General features: G+C 41.9%; 3 protein-coding genes and 1 long non-coding RNA gene across 4 annotated transcripts; all 4 read right to left on the bottom strand.

Moving 5' to 3' along the window:
• Positions 1 to 14: 14 nt before the first annotated feature.
• Positions 15 to 4,624, bottom strand: LOC135335146 (uncharacterized). Its single transcript, XR_010394450.1, has 4 exons — positions 3,823 to 4,624; positions 2,422 to 2,530; positions 2,054 to 2,143; positions 15 to 232 (listed from the first exon to the last, which is right to left on the bottom strand). It is a non-coding gene; the product is annotated as an uncharacterized LOC135335146 (long non-coding RNA).
• An 835-nt stretch (positions 4,625 to 5,459) lies between these two features.
• LOC135335096 (sushi, von Willebrand factor type A, EGF and pentraxin domain-containing protein 1-like) lies at positions 5,460 to 9,724 on the bottom strand. The gene is made up of 10 exons (XM_064530513.1): positions 9,289 to 9,724; positions 8,885 to 9,091; positions 8,663 to 8,836; positions 7,683 to 7,883; positions 7,414 to 7,620; positions 7,135 to 7,362; positions 6,818 to 7,024; positions 6,507 to 6,580; positions 5,993 to 6,444; positions 5,460 to 5,915 (listed from the first exon to the last, which is right to left on the bottom strand). Exons 1-10 carry the CDS (start codon positions 9,347 to 9,349, stop codon positions 5,588 to 5,590), a joined length of 2,139 nt encoding a protein of 712 aa, XP_064386583.1. The 5' UTR covers positions 9,350 to 9,724; the 3' UTR covers positions 5,460 to 5,587.
• Positions 9,725 to 10,263: 539 nt separating this feature from the next.
• Positions 10,264 to 14,259, bottom strand: LOC135335184 (CUB and sushi domain-containing protein 1-like). Its single transcript, XM_064530603.1, has 16 exons — positions 14,157 to 14,259; positions 13,676 to 14,038; positions 13,439 to 13,618; positions 13,198 to 13,386; positions 12,955 to 13,143; positions 12,712 to 12,900; positions 12,470 to 12,658; positions 12,227 to 12,415; positions 11,984 to 12,172; positions 11,741 to 11,929; positions 11,499 to 11,687; positions 11,256 to 11,444; positions 11,013 to 11,201; positions 10,770 to 10,958; positions 10,527 to 10,715; positions 10,264 to 10,472 (listed from the first exon to the last, which is right to left on the bottom strand). The coding sequence occupies exons 1-16, from the start codon at positions 14,257 to 14,259 to the stop codon at positions 10,264 to 10,266; spliced, it is 3,123 nt and encodes a 1,040-aa protein (XP_064386673.1).
• A 10,014-nt stretch (positions 14,260 to 24,273) lies between these two features.
• Positions 24,274 to 25,870, bottom strand: LOC135335113 (uncharacterized). Its single transcript, XM_064530533.1, has 4 exons — positions 25,582 to 25,870; positions 25,189 to 25,530; positions 24,683 to 25,133; positions 24,274 to 24,612 (listed from the first exon to the last, which is right to left on the bottom strand). The coding sequence occupies exons 1-4, from the start codon at positions 25,745 to 25,747 to the stop codon at positions 24,309 to 24,311; spliced, it is 1,263 nt and encodes a 420-aa protein (XP_064386603.1). The 5' UTR covers positions 25,748 to 25,870; the 3' UTR covers positions 24,274 to 24,308.
• Positions 25,871 to 25,996: the final 126 nt, after the last annotated feature.

Raw genomic sequence — 25,996 nt, 5'->3', positions numbered from 1 at the left:
AACATGCAGGAAGTTTGAAATTATCATTGCAAACAATTTCCACACAAAAGTGTACATGTGCCCACATAACCACATACACAGAAATAGCACAAACACACATATACAATTTCATTGTCTCCAGTTCAGGGTTGTGTTTCTCCATCGTGTTGGTGGCATAGTACAGAACTAAACTGAGCAAAGGGTCAAACCCGAAAATTGATTCAAATCCATATCCCTCAACATGGATCCATCTCTGCAGGAGGGGGGTATTAGCGAAAGATGAATATTGTAAATGTCAGATGCATGCATGACAACTTAAACAAAATTTGAAGGCTAATGCGGATGAAATTATATATAGACATTGTAGCCTAATACCCACATCTATTATTATGATATAATTATTATAACAAGATGCTCATAGAGCATTCACCCCGTGCATTGAGCTTTATCGCACAGTGTCAAAACACCGTAAAATGACCTTATATCGTGAATCTAGAGAATGATCGCGAATTTTGCCACACACACACCCACACACATACACACACAACGACACACACACACACACACACACACCAATCACTCTACCCCTACTGCGCGCTGCGCACACACGGGGTAATTGATTCTGAGATTGAATATTAAAACGTAAGTATAGCGTATAGTGAGTGATCTATTGGCATGGCCAGTGGTATTGCAAGCATGGAATTATCAAGATACAAACCATGCACACTACGTATCCATGCATATAAAGAAAAGCTCATTGCTGTGGTTTTTTCATGTACACAATGCCGATGTGTGTAGCAAGGCATGGTTGAGTACTCCTCCACACTACCCTTGGGTTGGGTCTATACCAGTGAGCAAGAACAAAGTTGAGCAAACAAAGGAAACCAGATCAAGCCAGTAGTGTTAAGAAATTTCTTTAGATAAGGCAAAAACGTACTGTATATATACATATACTATTATCTTCAAACTGTTACTTACCTTTGTACCAGCTAGTATACCACTGCACACACTATAACCGCAACTATATCAGCCTTACACAAACTATAACTCAGCAAATAAATGTGCCCTACAAATCAAATACACAAAACTGGGGCATACCGGAAGAGTTTGTCAGCCACTCAACATTAATTTTTGTGGGCGATATTGAGATATGAGCATATAAACACAGGGATTTGATAGGGTTTCAAAACCATGCAGCTGTGGCTTCTCCTAGTAGTCAGTGCAGATCAAATGGTAATAGATTTAGAGTTACATTCACACTACAAATTGAGTGACTATATATAATTATATCAAGGTAATAGAATGTAAGTTGATAAACTACTATTTCAATTTCGATGGATTGTCAGACATGCAAAAGCTATAGTTAATGAAGTAACTTCACAAACTCTCATTAAAGTCCCAACAGAAGGCACTTGTTGAGATAGCCCCACTGTACACAATGAACAGATTGACTAATGGAGCAAAGGCAACATGCACCATTTGCTAGAGTTCCTAAACTATCACAGCCCTAGGCTATTGAAAGGCCACACAGGTATAATGCTCACAATAAACACTATAGAGCACTCTACCAGATTGAAAGCAAGCACACACCACTCATAGGCTAACTCTTTGAAGGGAGCAAAGGACACATTGTGCACATAGCTATTAGTAAGTGCATGGAATACTGATATGGCTTATAATTATACTGGACTGAAAGCAAAGTGTAGGTAACGGGTATAGATACTATAGATACAAACATCAATTGGGAATCTGGCAAGCATGCTAAATAATAGTTAGACACTGTTTTGGAGGTGTCTATGGGATTTAGAAGCCCAAAGGCACTGATTTAGTATCCCAAACATAGCGAGGGTACTACAAGTGGCTGAGGGCTTCTAATAACATGGACACCGACAAAACAGTGTCTAGATACTAGTGCGCATGCGCAAACCTTGCCCTCGACAACACAATTACTTGACAACGGGATACTAGGTATACTAAGTAAGTTGCAGGTATACTGCTCTAAGGCACTTCTCCCATGTACTTCCCATGTAGATCTTATCACAACTAGTGTCTAATTTAATATAGATTGACTCACGAGATGCTTGCATGGGTTTATCCAGGCTGACTCTAAAAAGTGCGGGTGTCAGCAGACCTTAAGATCCCTGTAACTGATCAGCTGTTGAGACTGCAGGGGGGACAAATATAATCATCAATCACTAAAAGTACAACAGTCTGGTACAGGCTCATACGAAGTATATCCATAGTCATATAGTACATCACATTGTACATAGATTGAACACTGTACATGTACGTACGTACAACCATATATACACTCATGACAAAGTTATGAAGGTCTAATTAGTTGTAGCAACTACATGTAGCCTCGATTACATGCAATTAAGGGCCTGGAGTCGAGGCCTTTCAACTTTCTCAGTACCACCTCATGCACACACACACATGTACCTGTGGGGTAGTGGTGGTATAAAGTGGTGCATGATTTCTGGTCTGACTCCTCCCACTCTCCGAGGGTCGTCCTCTATCAGAGGGGGTGGTTTCCTGAGATATCGATCCGCTAGTAGTTGAATTTGGAGGTCAGAAACACAATGAAAGTTTATGCAAGTAAAGGTACACAAATAAATGTTTTTGCAAAAGACAATGTACATCATGTGATGAGGAAAGATAACATTCAACATCTGCTCATGCAAGCTCACTAAAGTCTATTTGCGTTGAGTTCGACTCCGGAAGTTATGTAGTCAATTATGGCTTCATTTGTGGTGGACAAGTATGCCTGGGACTTTTACATGGAATATGTTAAGGTTAGAGCTTACCAGCTCTACAGTATATAGATAGAAGTGCTTTTTAACAAGGAATCCGATGGTATATGAAACTTTGAATTTCAGTTCAGTATGACAAAGTTATACAATAATAATAGTTAATAATTAATAGTTATGCCAACTTTATGAAGGTCAAACTCACATGCACAAATAGACTTTAGCATAGATTCCCATGTTACTGCAGTTACAATGTATAATCATGGACACTGAATTATGATGGTAATATACTTGCGGTACCAATCCATGGCTGTACAGTGTAGCGGGTAATTTTCGTGGGGCAAAATATTCGTGGATTTCGTGGTTGAAGGTCTGACCACGAATATTTTACCCACGAATGAAGCGATCTTGCTTACCTTACCTTTACCTGCAGTGCAAGTTCCAACCACGAAAATATTACCCACGAAATGCCACGAATATTTTATACCCCAGGGATCCAAGCACATTCAACTCCTGAAAGCACCGCAGTTGTTGATTCCTCGGCCCGGGGAGATGCCATGCCTCGATGGAGATACCAATGCTACTAATGCCTAATAGCTTTTAGTGCTGATCACGTGACCACTAGCCAATGACAGTGCACAAAAGTGGTCATGTGACACTACATTAAATAACATAATGCACACTTATATGGCCAAATGTGTCAAAATTAAAAAAATTGCCCGTATCTGTGTGTGTATTTATAAATCCACGTCTGTATTTATAAATCCATGCCAAGATTTATATATCTATGCCTAGATATATTATATCTATGCTCAGATTTATAAATCCATGTCTAGATTTATATATATTAGAGAACACCAGCAATATAGCCTCATTCACCGGCCTTTGAAGATGAAGTGCGGCCTGGGATCGAGGCAAGTGCAGTGCAATAATAATGCCTCGGTGCGCATGCGTATAAGCGGGGTATACAGTGTGTGTGTCTGTGCAGTGTGTGTGTAGACTGCTACAGCTGCTTAAATGATAGTACACACGTACTTTTATAGCAGTAGCTTAAACATTGGATCCACAGCATATAATGGACTTGTAAACTTACAGGACTGCTAAAGAGCCCCTCCTTCTGTTTGCGAGCAAACTTGATGAACTAGAACAGATCGACCACGCCCTCCATCTTGAGTCGCTCCAGTTGTGCATGCAGGGTGATGAACACTCCAGTGCGATCAATCCCATGTTGTGTGTGTGTTTGAGGTTTTGAAAAGTAAAAAGTAAATACTAGCTCAAATGGAATGCTCACTTAAAGATAGATTTTTCATGGTTGGCACAATTATGATACTAAGTGTACTTACGACAAAATTTGTCAACTACGGTTTACCAGAAACAAGCTCGGGAAGAACAAAGAGCAGAGAACACAAAACCATACAAAGAGCCGAGAATGATGGGTTAAAGAGTTTAACGGTGCATCAACCCTCCCCATTCATCTGTTGCGTTCAAGAGTCACATAATTATAACTAGTAGACTACACTGAATAATTACATTGACATTGGGGCCATGCTGAATAATTATTGCAAGCTATTCACATTGAGGTGATGCTGACATATAAAAGAGAACCTATCTCTTGGACTTGATATTGGCTGCTGTATTCAAGTTACTTGGCTTGAGACTAACTTTATAGTTCTGACCTTGAGGTCTAGTACAGAACTGTATTTCTGGGCTAGGTTTTGTGGTAGACTCTATATAGTAGTAGCTGGTAGTGGGGATGGGTCTATTGGTTCTTCTATGTGGCAAGCACAAAACAAAACTGTAGGACACCATAGACACCACAGACACTACTGAACAACTGTTGACATTATCTAGATACTAAAAGACACTATTGGACACTATTGGTCACTACACAAGACTTTTTTGTTGGACACTATAGATATAATAAAATATTAGATATATTAAAATATTAGATATAATAAAATGCTGACACAGCTTATTTTGTGGTTCTTACATCCAGAACCAACCGAATAATGGGTCTACTTGCATGTTTACTTTGATGGTATCTAAGTAGGCAGTACCAACCTCCTACGCTCATCAATCCAAGCTATTAGTATAGAGGGTCCAGATCGTCCTATCGACCTGGTGACGTCTGAGACCCACCTCCACCACTTATTTTTTTTACTTTTTTACCTTTTGCCTTTTCGTTGTCTTTTTACATAGAAGTTTTATTTCCTGTATAGATCTAGATCTAGATACTACCTTGTTACCATTGGAATTCTCATCAAGCCATCGTTTATATACTTGTGTTTTAATAAGAAGCTCCTTTTCAATGACTATAGCTGTGTGGGTTAACCTCAAACATTGCAAAACATAACATTATAGTTATAACACTAGAATCTTGAGCGAAGCAAAGCAGTCAACAGCTAGTGTTTGCATACACAGGGGGTATGTAATTATTTCAGTGTTTATAAGCCTGTAGACTGTGGAAGGCGACTGTGGGTGGTCGTGCTGTAAGCAACACACTCTGTAAACTCAATATCATTTCCGGGAGCTTGCTTTCAATATATCATATTGAAAGCAAGCACAAACCACTGAATGTCAAAACTATCGTCTCATGATACCAATTGTATCAATAAACACACAGTGGTGGGAATGGCTACTAAACATAACACATGAGGATACCTCGTCATATTAACGAAGTACTGGTGATGACATTACCCATGCAAGAACGTTTAACGTATAAATGACCAGAGATCTTTTGAACATGCATAAATATGTATATAAATAGCCATGCAAATAATTATATACAAGCAAATTAATGTAAATTATCCTTATCAATTACTAGAGCAGTCAACTAGTTTGCAGTTTCATGTTATAGTTCATAAGCTTGTAGGCTGTGGGGGGCAACTGTGGGTGGTCGTGCTGTAAGCAACGCACTCTGTGAACTCAATATCATTTCTGGCAGACTCAGTTGCTTGTGAGGGTTGTGGTATTGGTGGAGTGGGTGGTGATGACTCGGTCTTTGTAGGAGCCTTACTCTCGGAGTCAGTTGTCTGTGAGGGTGATCCAATGATCTCATACTCTCCTCCGACGGCTCGTTGGAACTTGGACACTTCCTCGTATTCGTGACCCATTTCCATCATCTCGTATGGTTGTATTTCACCAGTACTGACCACACCCTTTAGCAACACTGGTGGTAGATCATGTCTGGAGGGGGAGGAATGCAAGATAGTTTTGTATGTATACATAATTCAGCTGTATAGAAGAGGGTTAATAAAACTCACTTCGTTGTTTTGTTGACTGTAAGCCTCTCTCTCCTGCTCTTGAACACCAGTACAGCAATCACTATAACAACAATTGTAACGCCCACTACAATAATAAGGACTCCTCCCACCACTCCACCGACCACAGCGGTAATGTCACTGCTCCCTGCAGCTGTAGGCTGGTTGCTGCACTCTGTGTCTGCAAGGCTTGCTATCTCCACCTGACAAGACTTGTCCACCTCCATCAGTACATTCTGAATGGGAAGGAATCCATTGGTTTGTATCCAGTCCTGTATGGGAGTCAGGAGCCTGGAATCAGTTAGAGTGGCTCGGAATGTGACAGCTGTGCTTGACCCAGGGAAGCAGCGGAAGAGAGGGGCAGTCATGACCATGCTTGAGAAACCACACCCACAATAACTCTTCACCTCGACAGCAAACGCATTCATTACAGCTTCTATCCTCCCATCCTGGTCCTATATAGAGAGATAAATAATACCACTGCTTCGGTCGGGAATTTTTGTATAGTAGCACTCACCACCCAGTCAGGACAGTTGTTGATGTTGGTGAGTCTGAGTTGGAACAACACTGAGCGTACAGGAGAAGGGACAGCTGGGGAAACAAGAAGCAGCTTCTTCCGGTATTTTGTAAATTAACACAAAATTATGATCAGGGATATGTAATACGGGAGGATACTAGCCTTTGTGAAACACACACTACAATTACATCATACAGGCTTTGTTGTTGGGCACCCATAACTTTAGTTGGATTGCCTAATTCAAGCGAATTTGGTAGCTTGAATTTGTTTATGTACATGTATGTTCAGATGAAAAGAGATCTAGTACTTACGAACACAAGCAGGCTCCTGGTCACTAAACGCATCATTGTTTCCATCGTCAATGCAGACCCTTACTTCAACACCAGTAGAGAGATCTAAATTGTAGCCATCATTGCAGCTATAAGTTGCTGTAGTACCAAGGTCAAAATCAGGGGTCATGTCTGTGGCATAAGTGATTATTCCATTGGCGAAAACGGGCAAAACAAGACACCCGATAGCTGTATTGAGAATAAAGGAGGGGGAAAATAAAAGCACAGTGACACTATTATTATATCTAATTATTAATATGCTACATACATTAATTTATGTACCATCAATTATTACTTACGGCGGACACATCTTGGAGCCTGTCTATCAAACATTCCAATAGCATCCAGTCCATCATCATCCACGCACGTTCTCATCTCAGATCCACCCAGGGAGAGTTCCAGAATAAATCCAGTATCACAGGCATAGGTAGCGACAGTGCCCAGATCATAGACAGGTGCACGTGTAGTGTCGGGAGTGTAGGTGATGGAACCATTGCCAATTTGTTTAAGAGGAGGACACTGAATGGCTGTGAGTATAAGAAAAGTTTATATGTATGACGAAATGTATAGTGACTTACGGACACAGCTTGGCTCTTGACCACTCCACACTCCAATGGCGTCCCTTCCATCATCATCCATACACAATCGTACCTCATTACCCTCAAGATAGAACCCAGCCTCACAAGTGTAGGTTGCCTCAGTTCCCAGGTCATAGTCAGGGGTGACATCAGGAGAGTAGGAGATGGTGACATTGGTAATGGTCGGTGGAGGAGGACACATAAGAGCTGTAGGAGAAACAACTTGTTACTATTCTTGCTCAACACAGTGTTAACGTATTGCCACCAACCTTCACACGTTGGATCTGATCCACTCCACAATCCATCACTTCCACAAATCCTGGTAGTGCTTCCATTGAGAGTGTAGCCAGGGTTACAGGTGTAGGTGGCCACAGTGTCCATTGGTCTGTTGGCAGTGACCTCCATATCATAAGAAATACTTCCATTGACTAGATCCATCAGATCAGTACAGACCAGTGAAGTTGTAGTGCCTGTAATTTATATGTACATGCAATGAAACTGTAAGGGCCGGCTCACAGTAAACCGCTATAATTATTTGTTCAGTATATGTAGCTACTACTCAATACAATACAAGCCATGATTATACCAGGTAAATTTTTGTAATACCGTATGCGGGTATATTTCGAGGGTATAATTGTTCGTGGTTTTAACGGTCCGGATTAGTGAGGTTCTACCGTAAATGTCGACCATGATTGTTGTTAAAACCAAACATTAAAGTCTAAAATTAATGGCTGCATCAGCAGCTATAGACCCTTGCAGCTCTCTTCTCACTCTTGCAGCTACCAATAGCAGCTAACTACTAAGTAGCAACACTCAGTAAAAAACAAAAACGATTGGTGCCTAAAATTAATGGCTGTATCGGCAGAGCCTTGCAGCTACCAATAGCTAGTGTTCTAGTGCAGACTAGTGCAGAGCTAGCTACTAAGTAGCAACACTAGGTGAACAAGTTTTGCTACCCACTCTTCTGAAAGGCAATGTTATTCCAAGTAAGCAAAACTAGCAGAATGAAACATTGTTTTAAACATTATTTTGCCAATCCACGCATTAAAATCCAAAAATACATGACTAGAAGCCTATAGAAACTCTTACTTGCACTTGATTGATTGATCTTTAAACAGCTCTAACAGTCTACGCACACGCACGCACACACACACACACACACACACACACACACACACACACACACACACACACACACTACCATATACCTCGCTTGCGCATGCGCACCGTGGTATAACAATGAATGTACCTCTACATTCTGGTGGTTTGCTCCAGGTGGCATTTGCCTGACAAGTAATTGTAGCAATCCCAAAGAGTGCATAGCCATCATTACAGCTGTAGATCACTGTCCCTGTGAATGTTGTGGTTGTTGGTATCCCAGGAGATCCATTGGTAATAGACGGAGGAGTCCCACAGTCCACAGCTGTGTGTGTACATTATCATGTGATATGATAATGCAATAATAACATACGTGGACATTGAGGAGCAGCACCATCCCACAGACTACTAGGAGTACTACCATCACCAGTACAGGTCCTCACTCTGTCTCTACTTATTAACACATGTCCAATGTTGCATTGAAAAGTAGCTGTCGTTCCATAGTCATATGGTGCAGTAGTACCACTAGGGTAACTGATGGACCCATTAATAACATTAATGAGAGCAGAACATGTGATACCTGCGGACAATACAATTATTATTGGAGTAAATTGCTTGTGTTCCATAGGGGAAAAGTGAACTGGTGCGAGGATATTGAAGTGTGGGGAGGAACAAGGAGACAATTAAGTGATGGCTGTGATAAGTTAATTGCATATGACCAAACACGTGCATATTAGGGTTACAGTACCTATACATGCACCCTTGTTGATAACTTACGGACACATCTTGGCTCCTGACCACTCCACACTCCAATGGCGTCCATTCCATCATCATCCATACACACTTGTACCTCATTACCGTCAAGATAGAACCCAGCCTCACAAGTGTAGGTTGCCTTAGTTCCCAGGTCATGGTCAGGGGTGACATCAGGAGAGTAGGAGATGGTGCCATTGGTAATGGCCGGTAGAAGAGGACATATAATGACTGTAGGAATAAGCTCAGGAGTCACGGTGCATGTACTACCACTCAACTAATAATTATGACCTTCACATATTGGATCTAACCCACTCCACATTCCATCACTCTCACAAGTCTTATTAACGCCTCCATTGAGAGTGTATCCAGTGTCACAGCTGAAGGTGGCCACAGTGTCCACTGGTCTGTTGTTAGTGGATCCACCACCATTGTAGGAGATCATCCCATTGGTCAGTAAGGGTAAGTCAGAGCAGATACCTGTAGAGAATTAGGTACACTCAATAAAGAATGTCCACATTCCATTCCACTTACGCTGACAAACTGGATCTAACCCACTCCACATTCCATCACTCTCACAAGTCTTAGTAGTGCCTCCATTGAGAGTGTATCCAGTGTCACAGCTGAAGATGGCCACAGTGTCCACTGTTCTCTTGTTAGCGGATCCAGTACCAGAGTAGAAGATCATCCCATTGGTCAGTAAGAGTAAGTCAGAGCAGATACCTGTAGAGAAGAGGGTACATTCAAAAAAGAATGTCCACATTCCATTCCACTTACGCTGACAGACTGGATCTAGCCCACTCCACATTCCATCACTCCCACAAGTCTTAGTAGCGCCTCCATTGAGAGTGTATCCAGTGTCACAGCTGAAGGTGGCCACAGTGTCCACTGGTCTGTTGTTAGTGGATCCAGCACCACTGTAGGAGATCATCCCATTGGTCAGTAAGGGTAAGTCAGAGCAGATACCTGTAGAGAAGAGGGTACATTCAAAAAAGATGTTTACATTCCATTCCACTTACGCTGACACACTGGATCTAACCCACTCCACATTCCATCACTCTCACAAGTCTTAGTAGTGCCTCCATTGAGAGTGTATCCAGTGTCACAGCTGAAGGTGGCCACAGTGTCCACTGTTCTCTTGTTAGCGGATCCAGTACCAAAGTAAGAGATCATCCCATTGGTCAGTAAAGGTAAGTCAGAGCAGATACCTGTAGAGAATTAGGTATACTCAATAAAGAATGTCCACATTCCATTCCACTTACGCTGACACACTGGATCTAACCCACTCCACATTCCATCACTCTCACAAGTCTTAGTAGTGCCTCCATTGAGAGTGTATCCAGTGTCACAGCTGAAGGTGGCCACAGTGTCCACTGGTATGTTGTTAGTGGATCCAGTACCAAAGTAAGAGATCATCCCATTGGTCAGTAATGGTAAGTCAGAGCAGATACCTGTAGAGAATTAGGTACACTCAATAAAGAATGTCCACATTCCATTCCACTTACGCTGACACACTGGATCTAACCCACTCCACATTCCATCACTCTCACAAGTCTTAGTAGCGCCTCCATTGAGAGTGTATCCAGTGTCACAGCTGAAGATGGCCACAGTGTCCACTGTTCTCTTGTTAGCAGATCCAGTACCAGAGTAGAAGATCATCCCATTGGTCAGTAAGGGTAAGTCAGAGCAGATACCTGTAGAGAAGAGGGTACATTCAAAAAAAAATGTCCACATTCCATTCCACTTACGCTGACACACTGGATCTAACCCACTCCACATTCCATCACTCTCACAAGTCTTAGTAGTGCCTCCATTGAGAGTGTATCCAGTGTCACAGCTGAAGGTGGCCACAGTGTCCACTGGTCTGTTGTTAGTGGATCCAGTACCAAAGTAAGAGATCATCCCATTGGTCAGTAATGGTAAGTCAGAGCAGATACCTGTAGAGAATTAGGTACACTCAATAACGAATGTCCACATTCCATTCCACTTACGCTGACAGACTGGATCTAACCCACTCCACATTCCATCACTCTCACAAGTCTTAGTAGCGTCTCCATTGAGAGTGTATCCAGTGTCACAGCTGAAGATGGCCACAGTGTCCACTGTTCTCTTGTTAGCGGATCCAGTACCAGAGTAGAAGATCATCCCATTGGTCAGTAAGGGTAAGTCAGAGCAGATACCTGTAGAGAAGAGGGTACATTCAAAAAAGAATGTCCACATTCCATTCCACTTACGCTGACAGACTGGATCTAGCCCACTCCACATTCCATCACTCCCACAAGTCTTAGTAGCGTCTTCATTGAGAGTGTATCCAGTGTCACAGCTGAAGGTGGCCACAGTGTCCACTGGTCTGTTGTTAGTGGATCCAGCACCACTGTAGGAGATCATCCCATTGGTCAGTGAGGGTAAGTCAGAGCAGATACCTGTAGAGAAGAGGGTACATTCAAAAAAGATGTTTACATTCCATTCCACTTACGCTGACAGACTGGATCTAACCCACTCCACATTCCATCACTCTCACAAGTCTTATTAGTGCCTCCATTGAGAGTGTATCCAGTATCACAGCTGAAGGTGGCCACAGTGTCCATTGTTCTCTTGTTAGCGGATCCAGTACCAAAGTAAGAGATCATCCCATTGGTCAGTAAAGGTAAGTCAGAGCAGATACCTGTAGAGAATTAGGTATACTCAATAAAGAATGTCCACATTCCATTCCACTTACGCTGACACACTGGATCTAACCCACTCCACATTCCATCACTCTCACAAGTCTTAGTAGTGCCTCCATTGAGAGTGTATCCAGTGTCACAGCTGAAGGTGGCCACAGTGTCCACTGGTCTGTTGTTAGTGGATCCAGTACCAAAGTAAGAGATCATCCCATTGGTCAGTAATGTTAAGTCAGAGCAGATACCTGTAGAGAATTAGGTACACTCAATAAAGAATGTCCACATTCCATTCCACTTACGCTGACACACTGGATCTAACCCACTCCACATTCCATCACTCTCACAAGTCTTAGTAGCGCCTCCATTGAGAGTGTATCCAGTGTCACAGCTGAAGATGGCCACAGTGTCCACTGTTCTCTTGTTAGCGGATCCAGTACCAGAGTAGAAGATCATCCCATTGGTCAGTAAGGGTAAGTCAGAGCAGATACCTGTAGAGAAGAGGGTACATTCAAAAAAGAATGTCCACATTCCATTCCACTTACGCTGACAGACTGGATCTAGCCCACTCCACATTCCATCACTCCCACAAGTCTTAGTAGCGTCTTCATTGAGAGTGTATCCAGTGTCACAGCTGAAGGTGGCCACAGTGTCCACTGGTCTGTAGTTAGTGGATCCAGCACCACTGTAGGAGATCATCCCATTGGTCAGTGAGGGTAAGTCAGAGCAGATACCTGTAGAGAAGAGGGTACATTCAAAAAAGATGTTTACATTCCATTCCACTTACGCTGACAGACTGGATCTAACCCACTCCACATTCCATCACTCTCACAAGTCTTAGTAGTGCCTCCATTGAGAGTGTATCCAGTGTCACAGCTGAAGGTGGCCACAGTGTCCACTGTTCTCTTGTTAGCGGATCCAGTACCAAAGTAAGAGATCATCCCATTGGTCAGTAAGGGTAAGTCAGAGCAGATACCTGTAGAGAATTAGGTATACTCAATAAAGAATGTCCACATTCCATTCCACTTACGCTGACACACTGGATCTAACCCACTCCACATTCCATCACTCTCACAAGTCTTAGTAGCGCCTCCATTGAGAGTGTATCCAGTGTCACAGCTGAAGATGGCCACAGTGTCCACCGGTCTGTTGTTAGTGGATCCAGTACCAGAGTAGAAGATTATCCCATTAGTTAGTAAGGGTAAGTCAGAGCAGATACCTGTAGAGAAGTAGGTATACTCAATAAAGAATGTCTACATTCCATTTCACTTACGCTGACACACTGGATCTAACCCACTCCACATTCCATCACTCTCACAAGTCTTAGTAGCGCCTCCATTGAGAGTGTATCCAGTGTCACAGCTGAAGGTGGCCACAGTGTCCACTGGTCTGTTGTTAGCGGATCCAGTACCAGAGTAGAAGATCATCCCATTGGTCAGTAAGGGTAAGTCAGAGCAGATACCTGTAATAAGGTACACTCAAAAAAAGAATGTCATAAACAGTGTTCCACTTACGTTCACAGGAGGATGGAGCTGGCTCACTCCACATTCCATCATTCCCACAAGTCCTAGTGGTGTCTCCATTGAGAGTGTATCCAGTGTCACAGGAGTGTGTGGCCACAGTGTACAGACCCAGTGTTGAGTCGTTGTATGAGACTATTCCATTGGTCAGAGGAGGGAGAGACAGGCACACAACTGGAAGGGTGTTGTGAATAGAATGGAGTAGTGAAAATTACATGCAGAATTACTTACCCAGGTTAGCACAGAGGGTCATTTCTCCTCCAGTAGTTGGTACAGTGCAACAATAGGACCCGGTTGGAGTGAGGGGGTTGTTAATCTCTCTACGGTTTAGCTTGATGAGTTGGGGAGCATTCCTTTTCACGTAAAACTTCTGTCCAGCAGCCAGTGAGGCACCATTGCCCAGTATCACACTCCCAGTAGGATACATCCACTGTCCTAGTGATCCATTACCATTGTTGTCAGTCATACTTCTACAGCAGGTAGTGAGGTCAGTGTGACAGGTGAGAGAAGGGAGACCACCATCCTCTCCGATGTCAGTGATGATGATCTCAGTCTTGTTGTTAATTTTGGTCGATCCCGAGGACAGGTACACTCCTGCATGCATGCACTGGCTATAAGCACACTCTGTTAGTATAGACTATAAAATTATATTAGTTTAACCAGGTTAAACCATAATACTACTAGACTAGTATATGACCATGGTTAAACATACCCTCTCCACACACTAGTAGGAGCTGAGCAGCTCCAGTCAAAAGGACCAGCCAAGAGACACAGTCACCTTGTAACTTCTTCTTCATGCCTGTCTTTGTGCACATGCTCTAAATTAGTTGAGTCAAGAGTTAAAATGAATTTTTGGTAATAATTATGATGACAACAGGAAGTCTGAAATTATCATTGCAATGAATTTCCACACACATCAAAATAATGTACAGTGCAACAACCAAAGAGAGTAGATTTTTTTTTATATTATTTTTTTTCACATTTTGTGGCATATCTTCTGAAGTAAAAGTGATATGATCTATTTGAGTGCAGGTACTGAAAGTTCAATTATTGGCGCTTCCATTAGACCACCACCTGTTACATCATATGACATCATCACTATGAAATGGCTGTCTGAAGATGTGTACCTCCGAAAATATGTTAGGAATAGAAGTAGCTTATTTGTTTGAGTTAAGATCTGAAATTTATTGTGTATGTACCTGACTATATTGCTCATCTTTTGAGCTTCAACGGAAGTCTGGGCTGCTAGTAAGTTCTGAGAAATACTGAATTTTGTTGTTTTTTGGTGGCAAATATGTTAGGAATACAACTTTCGATTTTATGCTAGTTAAGGTCTGATTTTTGAGGAGCATGTACTACAATAGCATAGAATTCATCTGTACTAACTTACAGGAGCTAGACAAGTCTCATCTTTGCTAGAGCGGCCCTTCTTGTCAAAAATGGTGATTTTGCTCCGTTTTGCTACTTTTGCTGACGTATGCAATGATATTCATTGATTTGTGACATCACAAATCATCTTGTTGTTATTTGCTACATCCAAAGGTCATGTGATGTCTACCTGCAAATACACAGTTGGTGTTGGTCATTCTGTGTCACAGGGGCGTGGTAATTGAGCTTACTACGTAGCCAAATCACCCCAAAAGTCATAAAAAGCACTGTTTTTGACAAGATGGGCCGCTCTAGCAAAGAAGAGGCTAGCCTAACTCCTGTAAGTTAGTACAGATGAAAAGTACACTATTGTAGTACATGCTGCTCAAAAATCAGACCTTAACTAATATAAAATCGAAAGTTGTATTCCTAACATATTTGCCACCAAAAAACAACAAAATGCAGTATTTCTCAGAACTTACTAGTAGCCCAGACTTCCGTTGAAGCTCAAAAGATGAGCAATATACTCAGGTACATGCACAACAAATTTCAGATCTTAACTCAAACAAATAAGCTACTTCTATTAATAACATATTTTCGGAAGTACACATCTTCAGACAGCCATTTTATACTGATGATGTCATGTGATGTAACAGGTGGTGGTCCAATGAAAGCGCCAATAGTTGAACTTTCAGTACCTGCACTCAAATAGATCATATCACTTTTACTTTAGAAGATATGCCACAAAATGTAAAAAATGTGTACCAAAAAAAAAAATCTACTCTCTTTGGTTGTTGCACTGTACATGCTCCACATACATATTTAATTATACATCACATGTACTCAGAAAGAAATCCTACACTATACACATACGATACTGTACAGCTGCTAGTTCAGTTACTAACGGCCCCTGTCCACATGGAATGCAGGGTATCTAAGCATTGTCTCTAGTTCAGGGTTGTGTTTCTCCATCGTGTTGGTGGCATAGTACAGAACTAAACTGAGCAGAGAGTCAAATTCGAATGGTGGTGCAAATCCATACCCCCCAGCAGGGTCTCTGTACACGGGGATCCTTTTGAACCTGCCTCCATCTCTGCACAGAAAAAATGAGGAAAGAGTGTGATCGAAGATCAGATACATAATTCATTTAGAATGCAAGACGTACTAAATCGTTATTTTCAAAGCAGTGTACAGTTTAATATTTGTACCAATTAGGCCTGTATAATTACATGTGCAGTTACAGAATGTTGATGGTGGTGTGTGTGTGACAAGGCATGGTTGGTTGAGTCAGGACTACTCCTCCACATTGCCCTTGGGTCGAACCAGGAAGGTCCTGTTGGGTTTACCAGTGAGCATGCATGCATAGATACAAGAGGAAGAGGATTGGAAACGATGTAACGTGAATTCAATTAGCACAGACTATCCTTGTTAGACGAAAGTATGGTGGGCGTGGCTTACACTAATAGTGTACACACAGACCACAAAATGGCAAAAAAATAAATTGTTATAGGTAAATAAAGATCTAACATTGTATCTATGGTGCTAGTAAGGCACACAATTATACATATAGCTAGTATTGGTATCCTCTCAGCACAGGTTTGCTCTCTTCTCCACCCATGCTGCAGTATTTTAAAAACTAGCCGATGCAGTGCAGCAGAAGACAAAGTGTTAGTTGTACAGTTTTCAAGTCCTATAATTTATAATAGTACTGTGAGTGAGTTAACTACCCACAAAGTGTAATAATTGGGTAAAAAGTCTATCTTTTAAACTTTGTGTGCTTACAAGAGGTTTGCATGGCTCTAGTCTCCCAGAGGAGGTCCGACATGCGTGCACGAATCACTATAAGTTCAGTGCATTGTGGTCATTGGGGTCAAGTGATATGTCCAGGCCAAATGCACTAGCACTTGTAGTGATTCATGCACGAATGTCGGACCTCCTCTGCTAGTCTCCATGCAGGATATCATAAAACAATGATTAATGCATGCAGTGATGCTCTTAAATCAACTTAGCTTACCTTAGTAGTCGAAGAATCGCTCCAAATATGCCTTCTTTGCCGCTCATTTACATAAAACGCAGATCAATTCCTGGGCTTACTGTAGGATTGATAGCGCACATGATCTCGTTTCCAATCCTTTTCCTCTTGTATCTATGATGCATGTCTCGAGAACCATCTCCAGAGGGAGGATGGGTTTATGACTTCAAAATAAGGCGCATTGTTGTATCAAAATAAATGTACAATGAAATAGCATCAATCATTCCATGTTATCACTAAGGTGCACTGCACACAGTGAACAGATTGACTAATGGAGCAAAGGCAACATGCACCATTTGCTGGAGTTCCTAAACTATCACAGCCCTAGGCTATTGAAAGTGCACAAACATTGTCTCAGGACAACAAACAATAAAGCACTCATGCACCATCCCAGCTGACCTGTAACAGCTATTATGTCAAAGAAAGCCAATGGTAGACAAACTAGATCATGGTCTACCAGTGGTGGTAATGGTATACATACAGTAATATGTAGGCTACTGAACCCTGCTGCTGTACCTGCCCTAGGAAATACTATAGAAAATACCCAGCAAATTAAGATGTACATGTATTGCGCTTTCACATTTGCCAGTGGGGGGACATTATAAGGATACCCATAGCCAATTATGCACTCAAGAGATGTTGGTTGACTCACGAGATGCTTGGGTTCTTCCGGGCTGACTCTAAAAAGTGCGGCAGGTCACATGACACCTTCAGACCCTTAGCTGATCAGCTGTTGAGACTGCAAGGAAACTCAAAGGATATACAAATAATGCGAGACACCTAGCAGCTATACATTCAAGCAAAGGAAGCACTAAATCAACATTAGAGAATCAATCATGCGTACAGCTTCCAACCATAGAGGACAAAACACTAATATAATCTTAGAGCACACTGTTGCATGCACAACAACATAGCATATATATAACTAGACTTGCCATTCATACAGTTAGTGTGTGCTAGTTGACTCACATTGAAGTGAGGGTATAGTCAACGATCCTGGGTGGTGGTAACCGTGCAACTGTACTCACCCTCGATCTCATGGCCATGCAAAATGAAATGGCAGAAACTAGCAATATTGTTGACTATGTGCATGTATAATGTTATTATAACATTGTACATGGACATAATTATAGTCAACAGTTGCATAATGATACAAGGGGTTGGGTATTTCATAAGCTTGTGGGATGAGACTGTAGGCCCTAATAAATTATGCTGGAATATTAGCATAATAGGTAATTTAAAAGTAATAATTTGGGAATAAATTATAATTATGCAACAATGTCCATTTTTGGTAAAGATCATTACATTTAGTTTTGCATAAGGACGTTCTCATATTGATTATGTTGTGTGTGTGTGTGTGTGTGTGTGCTAGTACGTCTACGTTCTGTAACATTTTTTGGGGAATAATTATGAATAATAGGCACATTTTTCGAATAGAATAATAGGTGAAATTTTATTAGGGTCTAGCTGTGAGCAACGCACTCTTGCAATTTTTATAGATGTTGTGATAAAGTCCCAGACTTTAGCTGGAAACCGTTGGAGGTATTTTCTATTAACTAAGTTTACTGTGTTCTGTAACCATCACAAACCCATCACCTTATGTTGCCGTGGAAATTCATTCATTAGTATCAGCATATTTTCTTAGAAATGTTCCAATCATAGGATACTTACATTTAAGTACAACTACTCACAAATTGCAATTTGTGGTAACCTAGACTGGATGCACGTGTGATTTACAACTATTACTTTGAGCCATAATTGTGTATCGTCCCCACACGCACATGTATCCATCATGCACTGCTGTATACTAGCTCACTCACCCAGGTAACTGAGGTTGGCACAACAGATTATTTCTCCTCCAATAGTTGGTATGGTACAACTGAACTGTAGGACCCAGTTGGACTCAAGGAGTTGTTAGACGAGTTGGGGAGCATTCCTCACAAGAATTGCTCACCAACAGCCTATGGTATGAGTATAATATTACTACAATAGGTCCTTTAATCGTGCATATGAACTGATTAGAGGCACAACCATGCATACTAAAGGCTGCCAGATTAGCCTAAGTGTGCACCTTATCTGTAATCACAACACACAAAGTGCATGAGTTGATGCAATGTGAAAACATCAATGCACAGAAACACACCAGCAGCAAACATTCGTACATACTAGAACCTACCCACTACATTCCATATAAACTGTTCCATTAGCCCGGCAAACAATGTCAAGATAGTTCTACTGCTAATTAATTATATTATTCTACTTTCCTCGACGGGTTACAAAAATATCACCTCTAAAGATCTTGCTACATCATCTATACAATATTAATTCGGTTCTATAAATATTAGCTGTCATTACGTATCATTATTCACTCATATAGGGCCAGTGGAACCTTCAGTATTCTTGCAACCTGTACGATATAAAGCGTAGTGACATGGAACTTGGTGTAATCACACACAAAACTTACCCAATGGCATTACCTCACTCCACCTCCCCTCTGCAACTGACGTTTTTGCTCTCACCTGAACATTATACATAGCATTGCTGAAATACAATAATAGATGCATGTGTAGTCATACCTGCACCATGGCGTTATCAGTACTGATGAGCATGGTATCATCTCCAATGGCGTGGAAAAGTTCTTTTCTTCCTTTGGACACCACCAAATCTGAACCAGACCCTTGAGGAATGAACCTGACGTCATAGCCAGTGATCCTCCCATACGACCTTGTGGGCTCGATCCAAACCACAACAGTGCAGAAACCGATCACCAGGGAGGGGGCATTAGACCCTTGAGGGCAAGGTAGAAATATTAATTAGGATATTCAATCACAATAATTTTCAATTGTACAACTAACTACACATGCAATAATTATCTAACAGAATGGTTTCAAAAATGCGAGTCCACTCACTTATATCCCCAGTCATGGTTACCACATCACAGCTCCTGTTCTGCCCTCCGTCCTCCTGATCACTCACTCCATTCTCAGGGATCACTCGGATGGTGTAGGTGGTGAGTGGCCGCAGACCAGACACTGAGTAGTCCACTAGGGAGTCTTGTTTGACGTACGGCCTGCTGTTGTGTTGAGTGAAGGTCTGGTTGTCCTCAGAGTAGAATATGTTGTAATAGAAGTCGTCTCTCCCAGTGATCTCGGGCCTCTCCCAACGCACAGTGATTGTGTTACCTCGAGTTCTCTCAGTAACTACTTGCAAACTCTCACAGCTAACCGGAGGGGCTATATGGATAAACTAACATTTTAATTGTCAATATATCGTATAATTCAACTACTGAACACCCGCATGCATGCCTTGCAGAGTGCAATCCTTACATGAACATGGAAAGTTTGGTCCTTCTGGTTTTGTCCTGTAGTAGCCGCGAAAACAGGTACACTCCACACTATTTTCAACAATGCTGAAGGTGTTTCTAGGGCAAGGCACACACACACTCTCTCCAGTTGACAACTCTTTGTGATAGGTTCCCACTGGGCATATGCGCTCTAACAAACAACATAATTATTAGCATATGCAGCAGAACTAAATGTGTGAATGCAAACACTGAATGTGTACATACCTCTGCATTCTGGTGGTCTGTTCCAGGTTGCATCTGCCTGACAAGTACTTGTAGCAATCCCAAAGAGTGCATAGCCATCATTACAGCTGTAGGTACTGTCCCTGTGAATGTTGTGGTTGTTGGTATCCCAGGAGATCCATTGGTAATAGGAGGAGAAGTCCCACAATCCACAGCTGTTTGTGTACATTATCATGTGATATGGCAAAATTAATATTATAATATACGTGGACATTGAGGAGCAGTACCATCCCACCGACCTCTAGGACTACCATCACCAGTACAGGTCCTCTCACTGTCTCCACTTGTTAACATGTGTCCATGATTGCATTGATAAGTAGCTGTTGTTCCGTAATTGAACACTTCAGTTGTACTAGGAGATGAGTAGCCAATCGTTCCATTGACAATATTAAGAGGAGCAGAGCAAGTGATCTCTAAGAAATAAAATATTATGCAACTAGACTCTTTGTATAATTATGGCTTCTCACCATCACATGTTGGACTTGAACCACTGAAGGTTCCAATTTCAGCACTTTTTGGACCTGTACATGTTCTAGTCTCAAGAGTAGTCAGGGCAAAACCAGGTGAGCAGGAAAAGGTGGCCACTGTTCCAAAAACGTAACTGCCACCTTCCACTGGACTAGAATATGAGACCATCCCATTAGTGGGAGCCATCAACGAGTCAGAGGGACAGCGAATGGTGTCGGCTGCACTATTAACAAGTAAGCAATACCTATAATTATACATATAAACATCACTCACCAACGAGGTTTGCACAGAATGTCCTCATCTCTCCACCACTGTCAGGTATTCTACAGCAGTAGGTTCCCAGTGGAGTCTGGGGTATCATCATTACGATACAGTCTGATAACTTGATGAAACCTTGTATAATAGAACCCATCACCAGGTACTCTCTTCCTCCAGACAATACTTGTTCCATTAGGAAACAGCCACTCTCCAGTACCATACCTGAAGATGGGTCTACACCTCTACAGCAGGTGGTTGAGTCAGTGTGACAGGTCAAGGATGTGTCATTTGTAGTCTCAATTCTGGTGAGTACAATATTAACTGTTGTTAGTAGTGTAGGTTGTTCCTTGAAATGACAAGAAAATTCCTCGAGCTATATACAAGAGAAGATGTTTCAACTTTGAACATGCAACATTTACTCTGCAAACCTGCACAGAGGGGAGCAGCTCCAGACCACACCCTCACAGCACTGTTTCCATTAGTGGTACAGGTCCTCTCATCATCTCCTCCTCTTCTCTCCAGTTCGGGAGGGCATGAGACGACATACTGTGCTCGTGTTCCATATGAGAAAGGTGGAGTTTCGGGATGATAGGTTATCATACCATAGGAGTAACGGAAAAGAGGTTGGCAAACGATGCCTGCATGCATATGTTTAAGTTCAGCAGGTCAGAAATTCGCATTGTAAATCAGACCAAAATTAAAACTTACGGACACATATTGGAGCCTGTCTATCAAACGCTCCCTCTGCATCATTGTCCATATCATCAATACAAGTTCTCATCTTAGATCCCCCTAGGGAGAGGTCCAAAACAAACCCAGGGTCACAGGCATAAGTGGCCACAGTGCCCAGATTATAGTCAGGTGTGTCGTCGGTTGAGTAGGTGATGAATCCATTGGGAACATTGGGTAGAGTGTGACACTCAATAGCTGTGTGAAAAACAAACGAACATTTTGTAACACACAAACAGCATTTAACCACTCACATGCATATGCATAAAGTCGGTGTATAAAAAGTCAGTGGCATATATGTAGCTATAGCTATAAGTACACTTGTGATACCAATGTGCCAAATTACCCCCCTACCATTGACAGACAGCCTGTACAATTGCTTTGTAACAGATAATTTTATTGCTATGGTATAAATAAATACTTACGGACACAGTTTGGCTTACGAGACTAGTATTTATACTTAGTGGTTGGAGAGGTTACAAAAGAAACTGTTAAACGTACCCTCTACACACACCCAGGCTAGTAGGAGTGAGCAGCTCCAGTCAAAAAGACCAGCCAAGATGAGACACAGTAATCTTGTCTTCTTCATGCTGCATTCATGCATGCTCCAAATTAAGTGATCACAACAGGAAGTCTGAATTGTTCACACATCAAAAGCGTACATGCACCCACATACACACAGCACATACACAGAAAAAGACACAGCACATACACAGAAAAAGAATCCTACACATACACATACAATACTGTACAGCTGCTAGTTCAGTTACTAATGGCCCCTGTCCACATGGAATGCAGGGTATCTAAGCATTGTCTCTAGTTCAGGGTTGTGTTTCTCCATCGTGTTGGTGGCATAGTACAGAACTAAACTGAGCAGAGAGTCAAATTTGAATGGTGATACAAATCCGTACCCCCCCCTCCAGCAGGGTCTCTGTACACGGGGATCCTCTTGAGCCTGCCTCTATCTCTGCACAGGGGAGAAAGAGGAAAGTAATCAAAAAGCACATAATCTGATACCAGGAGTGCCAGGAGTGCATGAATGCACTCCTGCTGATACATATAATTTAGATAGCATGGGCTCTATGACAAAGTACAGATACTGTACATGTCCTTGTAATGAGTCCATGTAGCTAATGGCCTCTCTTGACAGACAGCAATGAACTACCCTACTTACAATCGTGTGTGTGACAAGGCAAGGTGGAGAACTCCTCCACATTATCCTGGGTCAAACCAGGAAAGTCCTGTTAGGTTTACCAGAGCATGTCTCGAGAACCATCTCTGGGGGGGTGGTTCGTTATAATTATAATCATGACTTTAAAACTAAGTAGACTATATACATGATTGTACTATAGTTTAACTGAGATGTATGGCACTGTAGATCTGCATGTTAGTATCAGCTATCAGGAGCACATTACTGTAATGTGCTCCTGCAGCTATCAAACACAGATTGATATATTGGAGCAAAAGCAAAAACATGCACCATTTGCTGTAAGCTATCACAAGGCCTATAAGAGGTGGCAATCACTGCCTCAGGGCGTAGATAATAGAGCAGTCTCTGTTATCTATGCTCAGGGTAACACAACAAGCGATGCTCACAATAAACACTAAAGCACTCTATATCATATTGAAAGCAATCACACCCCTCCCTCTAAGCACACAACTGAACGTCAATATCTTCTCATAAATACCAATGTGTCAATAATATACACACAGTGGCTACTAAACATATTACAGTGAGGAAACCTTGTCATATTCATATTCACGAAGGACTGATGACATTACCCATGCAAGAACGTGTAAATGCAAATGCAGACCAAAGATCTTTGAACATAAACTAACGGACACATGATTAACTAAAATCAAAAATAAATTCTGAGACCCCCCCCCCTCATGCGGTAATTGTTATAGAGAATGACATGTACAGTAATGAGAGTGACAAATACCTTTAGTGTATACGAGCCGAGCCGGTAGAGCGTATAGGTCGCATTCAACGCTGTTCGGAGGTGGTATTCTGGGTAATGGTTAATATCAGCTGGTTTGTAGTGTGTTATCAGCGGAACTAATAGGTGGCTCATGTTGGCAGTTTCAAACATAATGGCGTATATCGAGGTGGCCGTACTTCAGAAAGCCGGAAGAGCGAGAGTCTACTCAGTATAGATCTATCTTCTAAGATAATTCGCATCATCTGTTTTTTTAAACTCTTCTTCTATAATTATGATATTGACTGTGTGGGTTCATGTCAACAATTGCAAACACAATAAAATTAATATACAAAGCAAGAAGTTATAGCTAACACATGAGCAAAGCAAAACGCTTGCACTCGTTATCAGAGTTTTCACGAATATATACACAAAATGAAATTATGTATAGGTACACATATGTTGTCATAATTATAAGCAGTCAGCATCAACGGCGGTATTTGTTCATAAGCCTGTGGGCTGTGGGGGGCGACTGTGGGTGGTCGTGCTGTAAGCAATGCACTCTGTAAACTCAATATCATTTCCAGAGGGTTGTGGTGGAGTGGGTGGTGATGGCTCAGTCTTTATAACAGCCTTACTCTCGGAGCCAGTTGTCTGTGGGGGTGCTCCAATGATCTCATACTCTCCACCGACGGCTCCTTGGAACTTGGACACTTCCTCGTATTCGTGACCCATTTCAATCATCTCGTATGTGTGTATCTCACCAGTACTGACCCCACCCTTTAGCGACACTGGTGGTACGTTACATCTGGGGGAGAGAGGAAAGTGTATCAGAATTCAGCAATAATTATAAACATATAAAACATTCATCAATTTACTTTGTTGTTTTGTTGATAGTAAGCTTCTCTCTTCTGCTCTTAAACACAAAATTAGCTATCACTATGACAACAATCACAAGGATAAGGACAATGACCACTCCTCCTACCACTCCACCGACCAATCGGAACCTTAACAACACTGAGCGACTTTGCTCCACATGCACACAGAGGGTGTGGCTAGTTCCCCTGGCATCCTGAGCCTTGCAACAATACTCTCCAGCTGGCAGGGAACTGTTCCCCACTCGAGTGAGTGTCAGATGTCCTCCCTCCCGTGTTGCAACAGCCAGTGTGCTGACGTTAGTAATCTTGGTGCTATTAGGGAAAGTCCATCCGTGTTGGTTTGCATTGAATGTATCTGTCTTATCAGAGTAACACTGGATGACACGTACATCCCTCGCTGGTACAGAGGTCTTGTTGTCCAGTACACTGCCGTTAAACATCAGGAACATACCTGAATGCAAAAGAAAGTGTTATCTTTGTCATAGGCTAAAGAGAAGGCAACTCACCAGCAACAGATAACCTATCTTCATATATACTGCTATTGCCTCGAATAAAACTGCTAGCTGAACTTAATGTTCCATTGCAAGTCACTCTCTGGTCCCTTGAACTTAAATCATTAAATGTCCATCTTCTCTTGATTTGTTTGGTTGTACTATTCACCATGATCACTTCAGTGGTTGTATCATCTTCATCACTATAAACCTCACGAGTCCAAGTCAAGCTCAAAGTGACGGGAGTATCAATGCTTGTATGTATGGACACTTGACATATAAATGTTATCACACTGAGGTTAGCAAACAAAGCTGAACTAGAGGGAGACCTTGAGATTGTCACTGCTGGTGTTGGTACTGTAAAACATAAGTAATAATTTACATGCAGCCTACGAAGATTTGACTTACTTTGCGCAATTAAAGTAAAATTACTGCTGCTCGAAAGTGGTAGAGAGCGAATGGTAGTAGTGAGGTTGCCCTGACAACGGTATGTGCCAGCATTTGATGTTCTCAGTGGAGAGAGAATGAGAGCAGCTTCATTAGGAGTGGGTATGCCGATTCTTTTAGTTCCCATGGAAACCTTGAGCCACTGGGCAATTGGTGTGCGAGTTAGCCCAGGCAACTTAGACACAGTACAAGTCACAATGTAGAGATGTCCAACTTGTGAAGTTGAATCACTTGATGGGCTGATGCTAGTGTTGATAGATTGTCCAGGAACTGCATAACAAATTTGAGTATTGATTTCTTGTGCGTGTCACGAGTATAACTTACTTTTAACAGTAGTAATGACATTTTCAAAAGCAGAGTCTGAAGTGCCTAGGAA

The sequence above is a fragment of the Halichondria panicea genome, chromosome 4 (genome assembly GCF_963675165.1).
Source record: "Halichondria panicea chromosome 4, odHalPani1.1, whole genome shotgun sequence".
In the NCBI taxonomy this organism is placed as follows: Eukaryota; Metazoa; Porifera; class Demospongiae; order Suberitida; family Halichondriidae; genus Halichondria; species Halichondria panicea.
The sequence above is the reverse complement of the archived record's forward strand: the minus strand, read 5'-3'. Positions and strand labels throughout refer to the sequence as shown.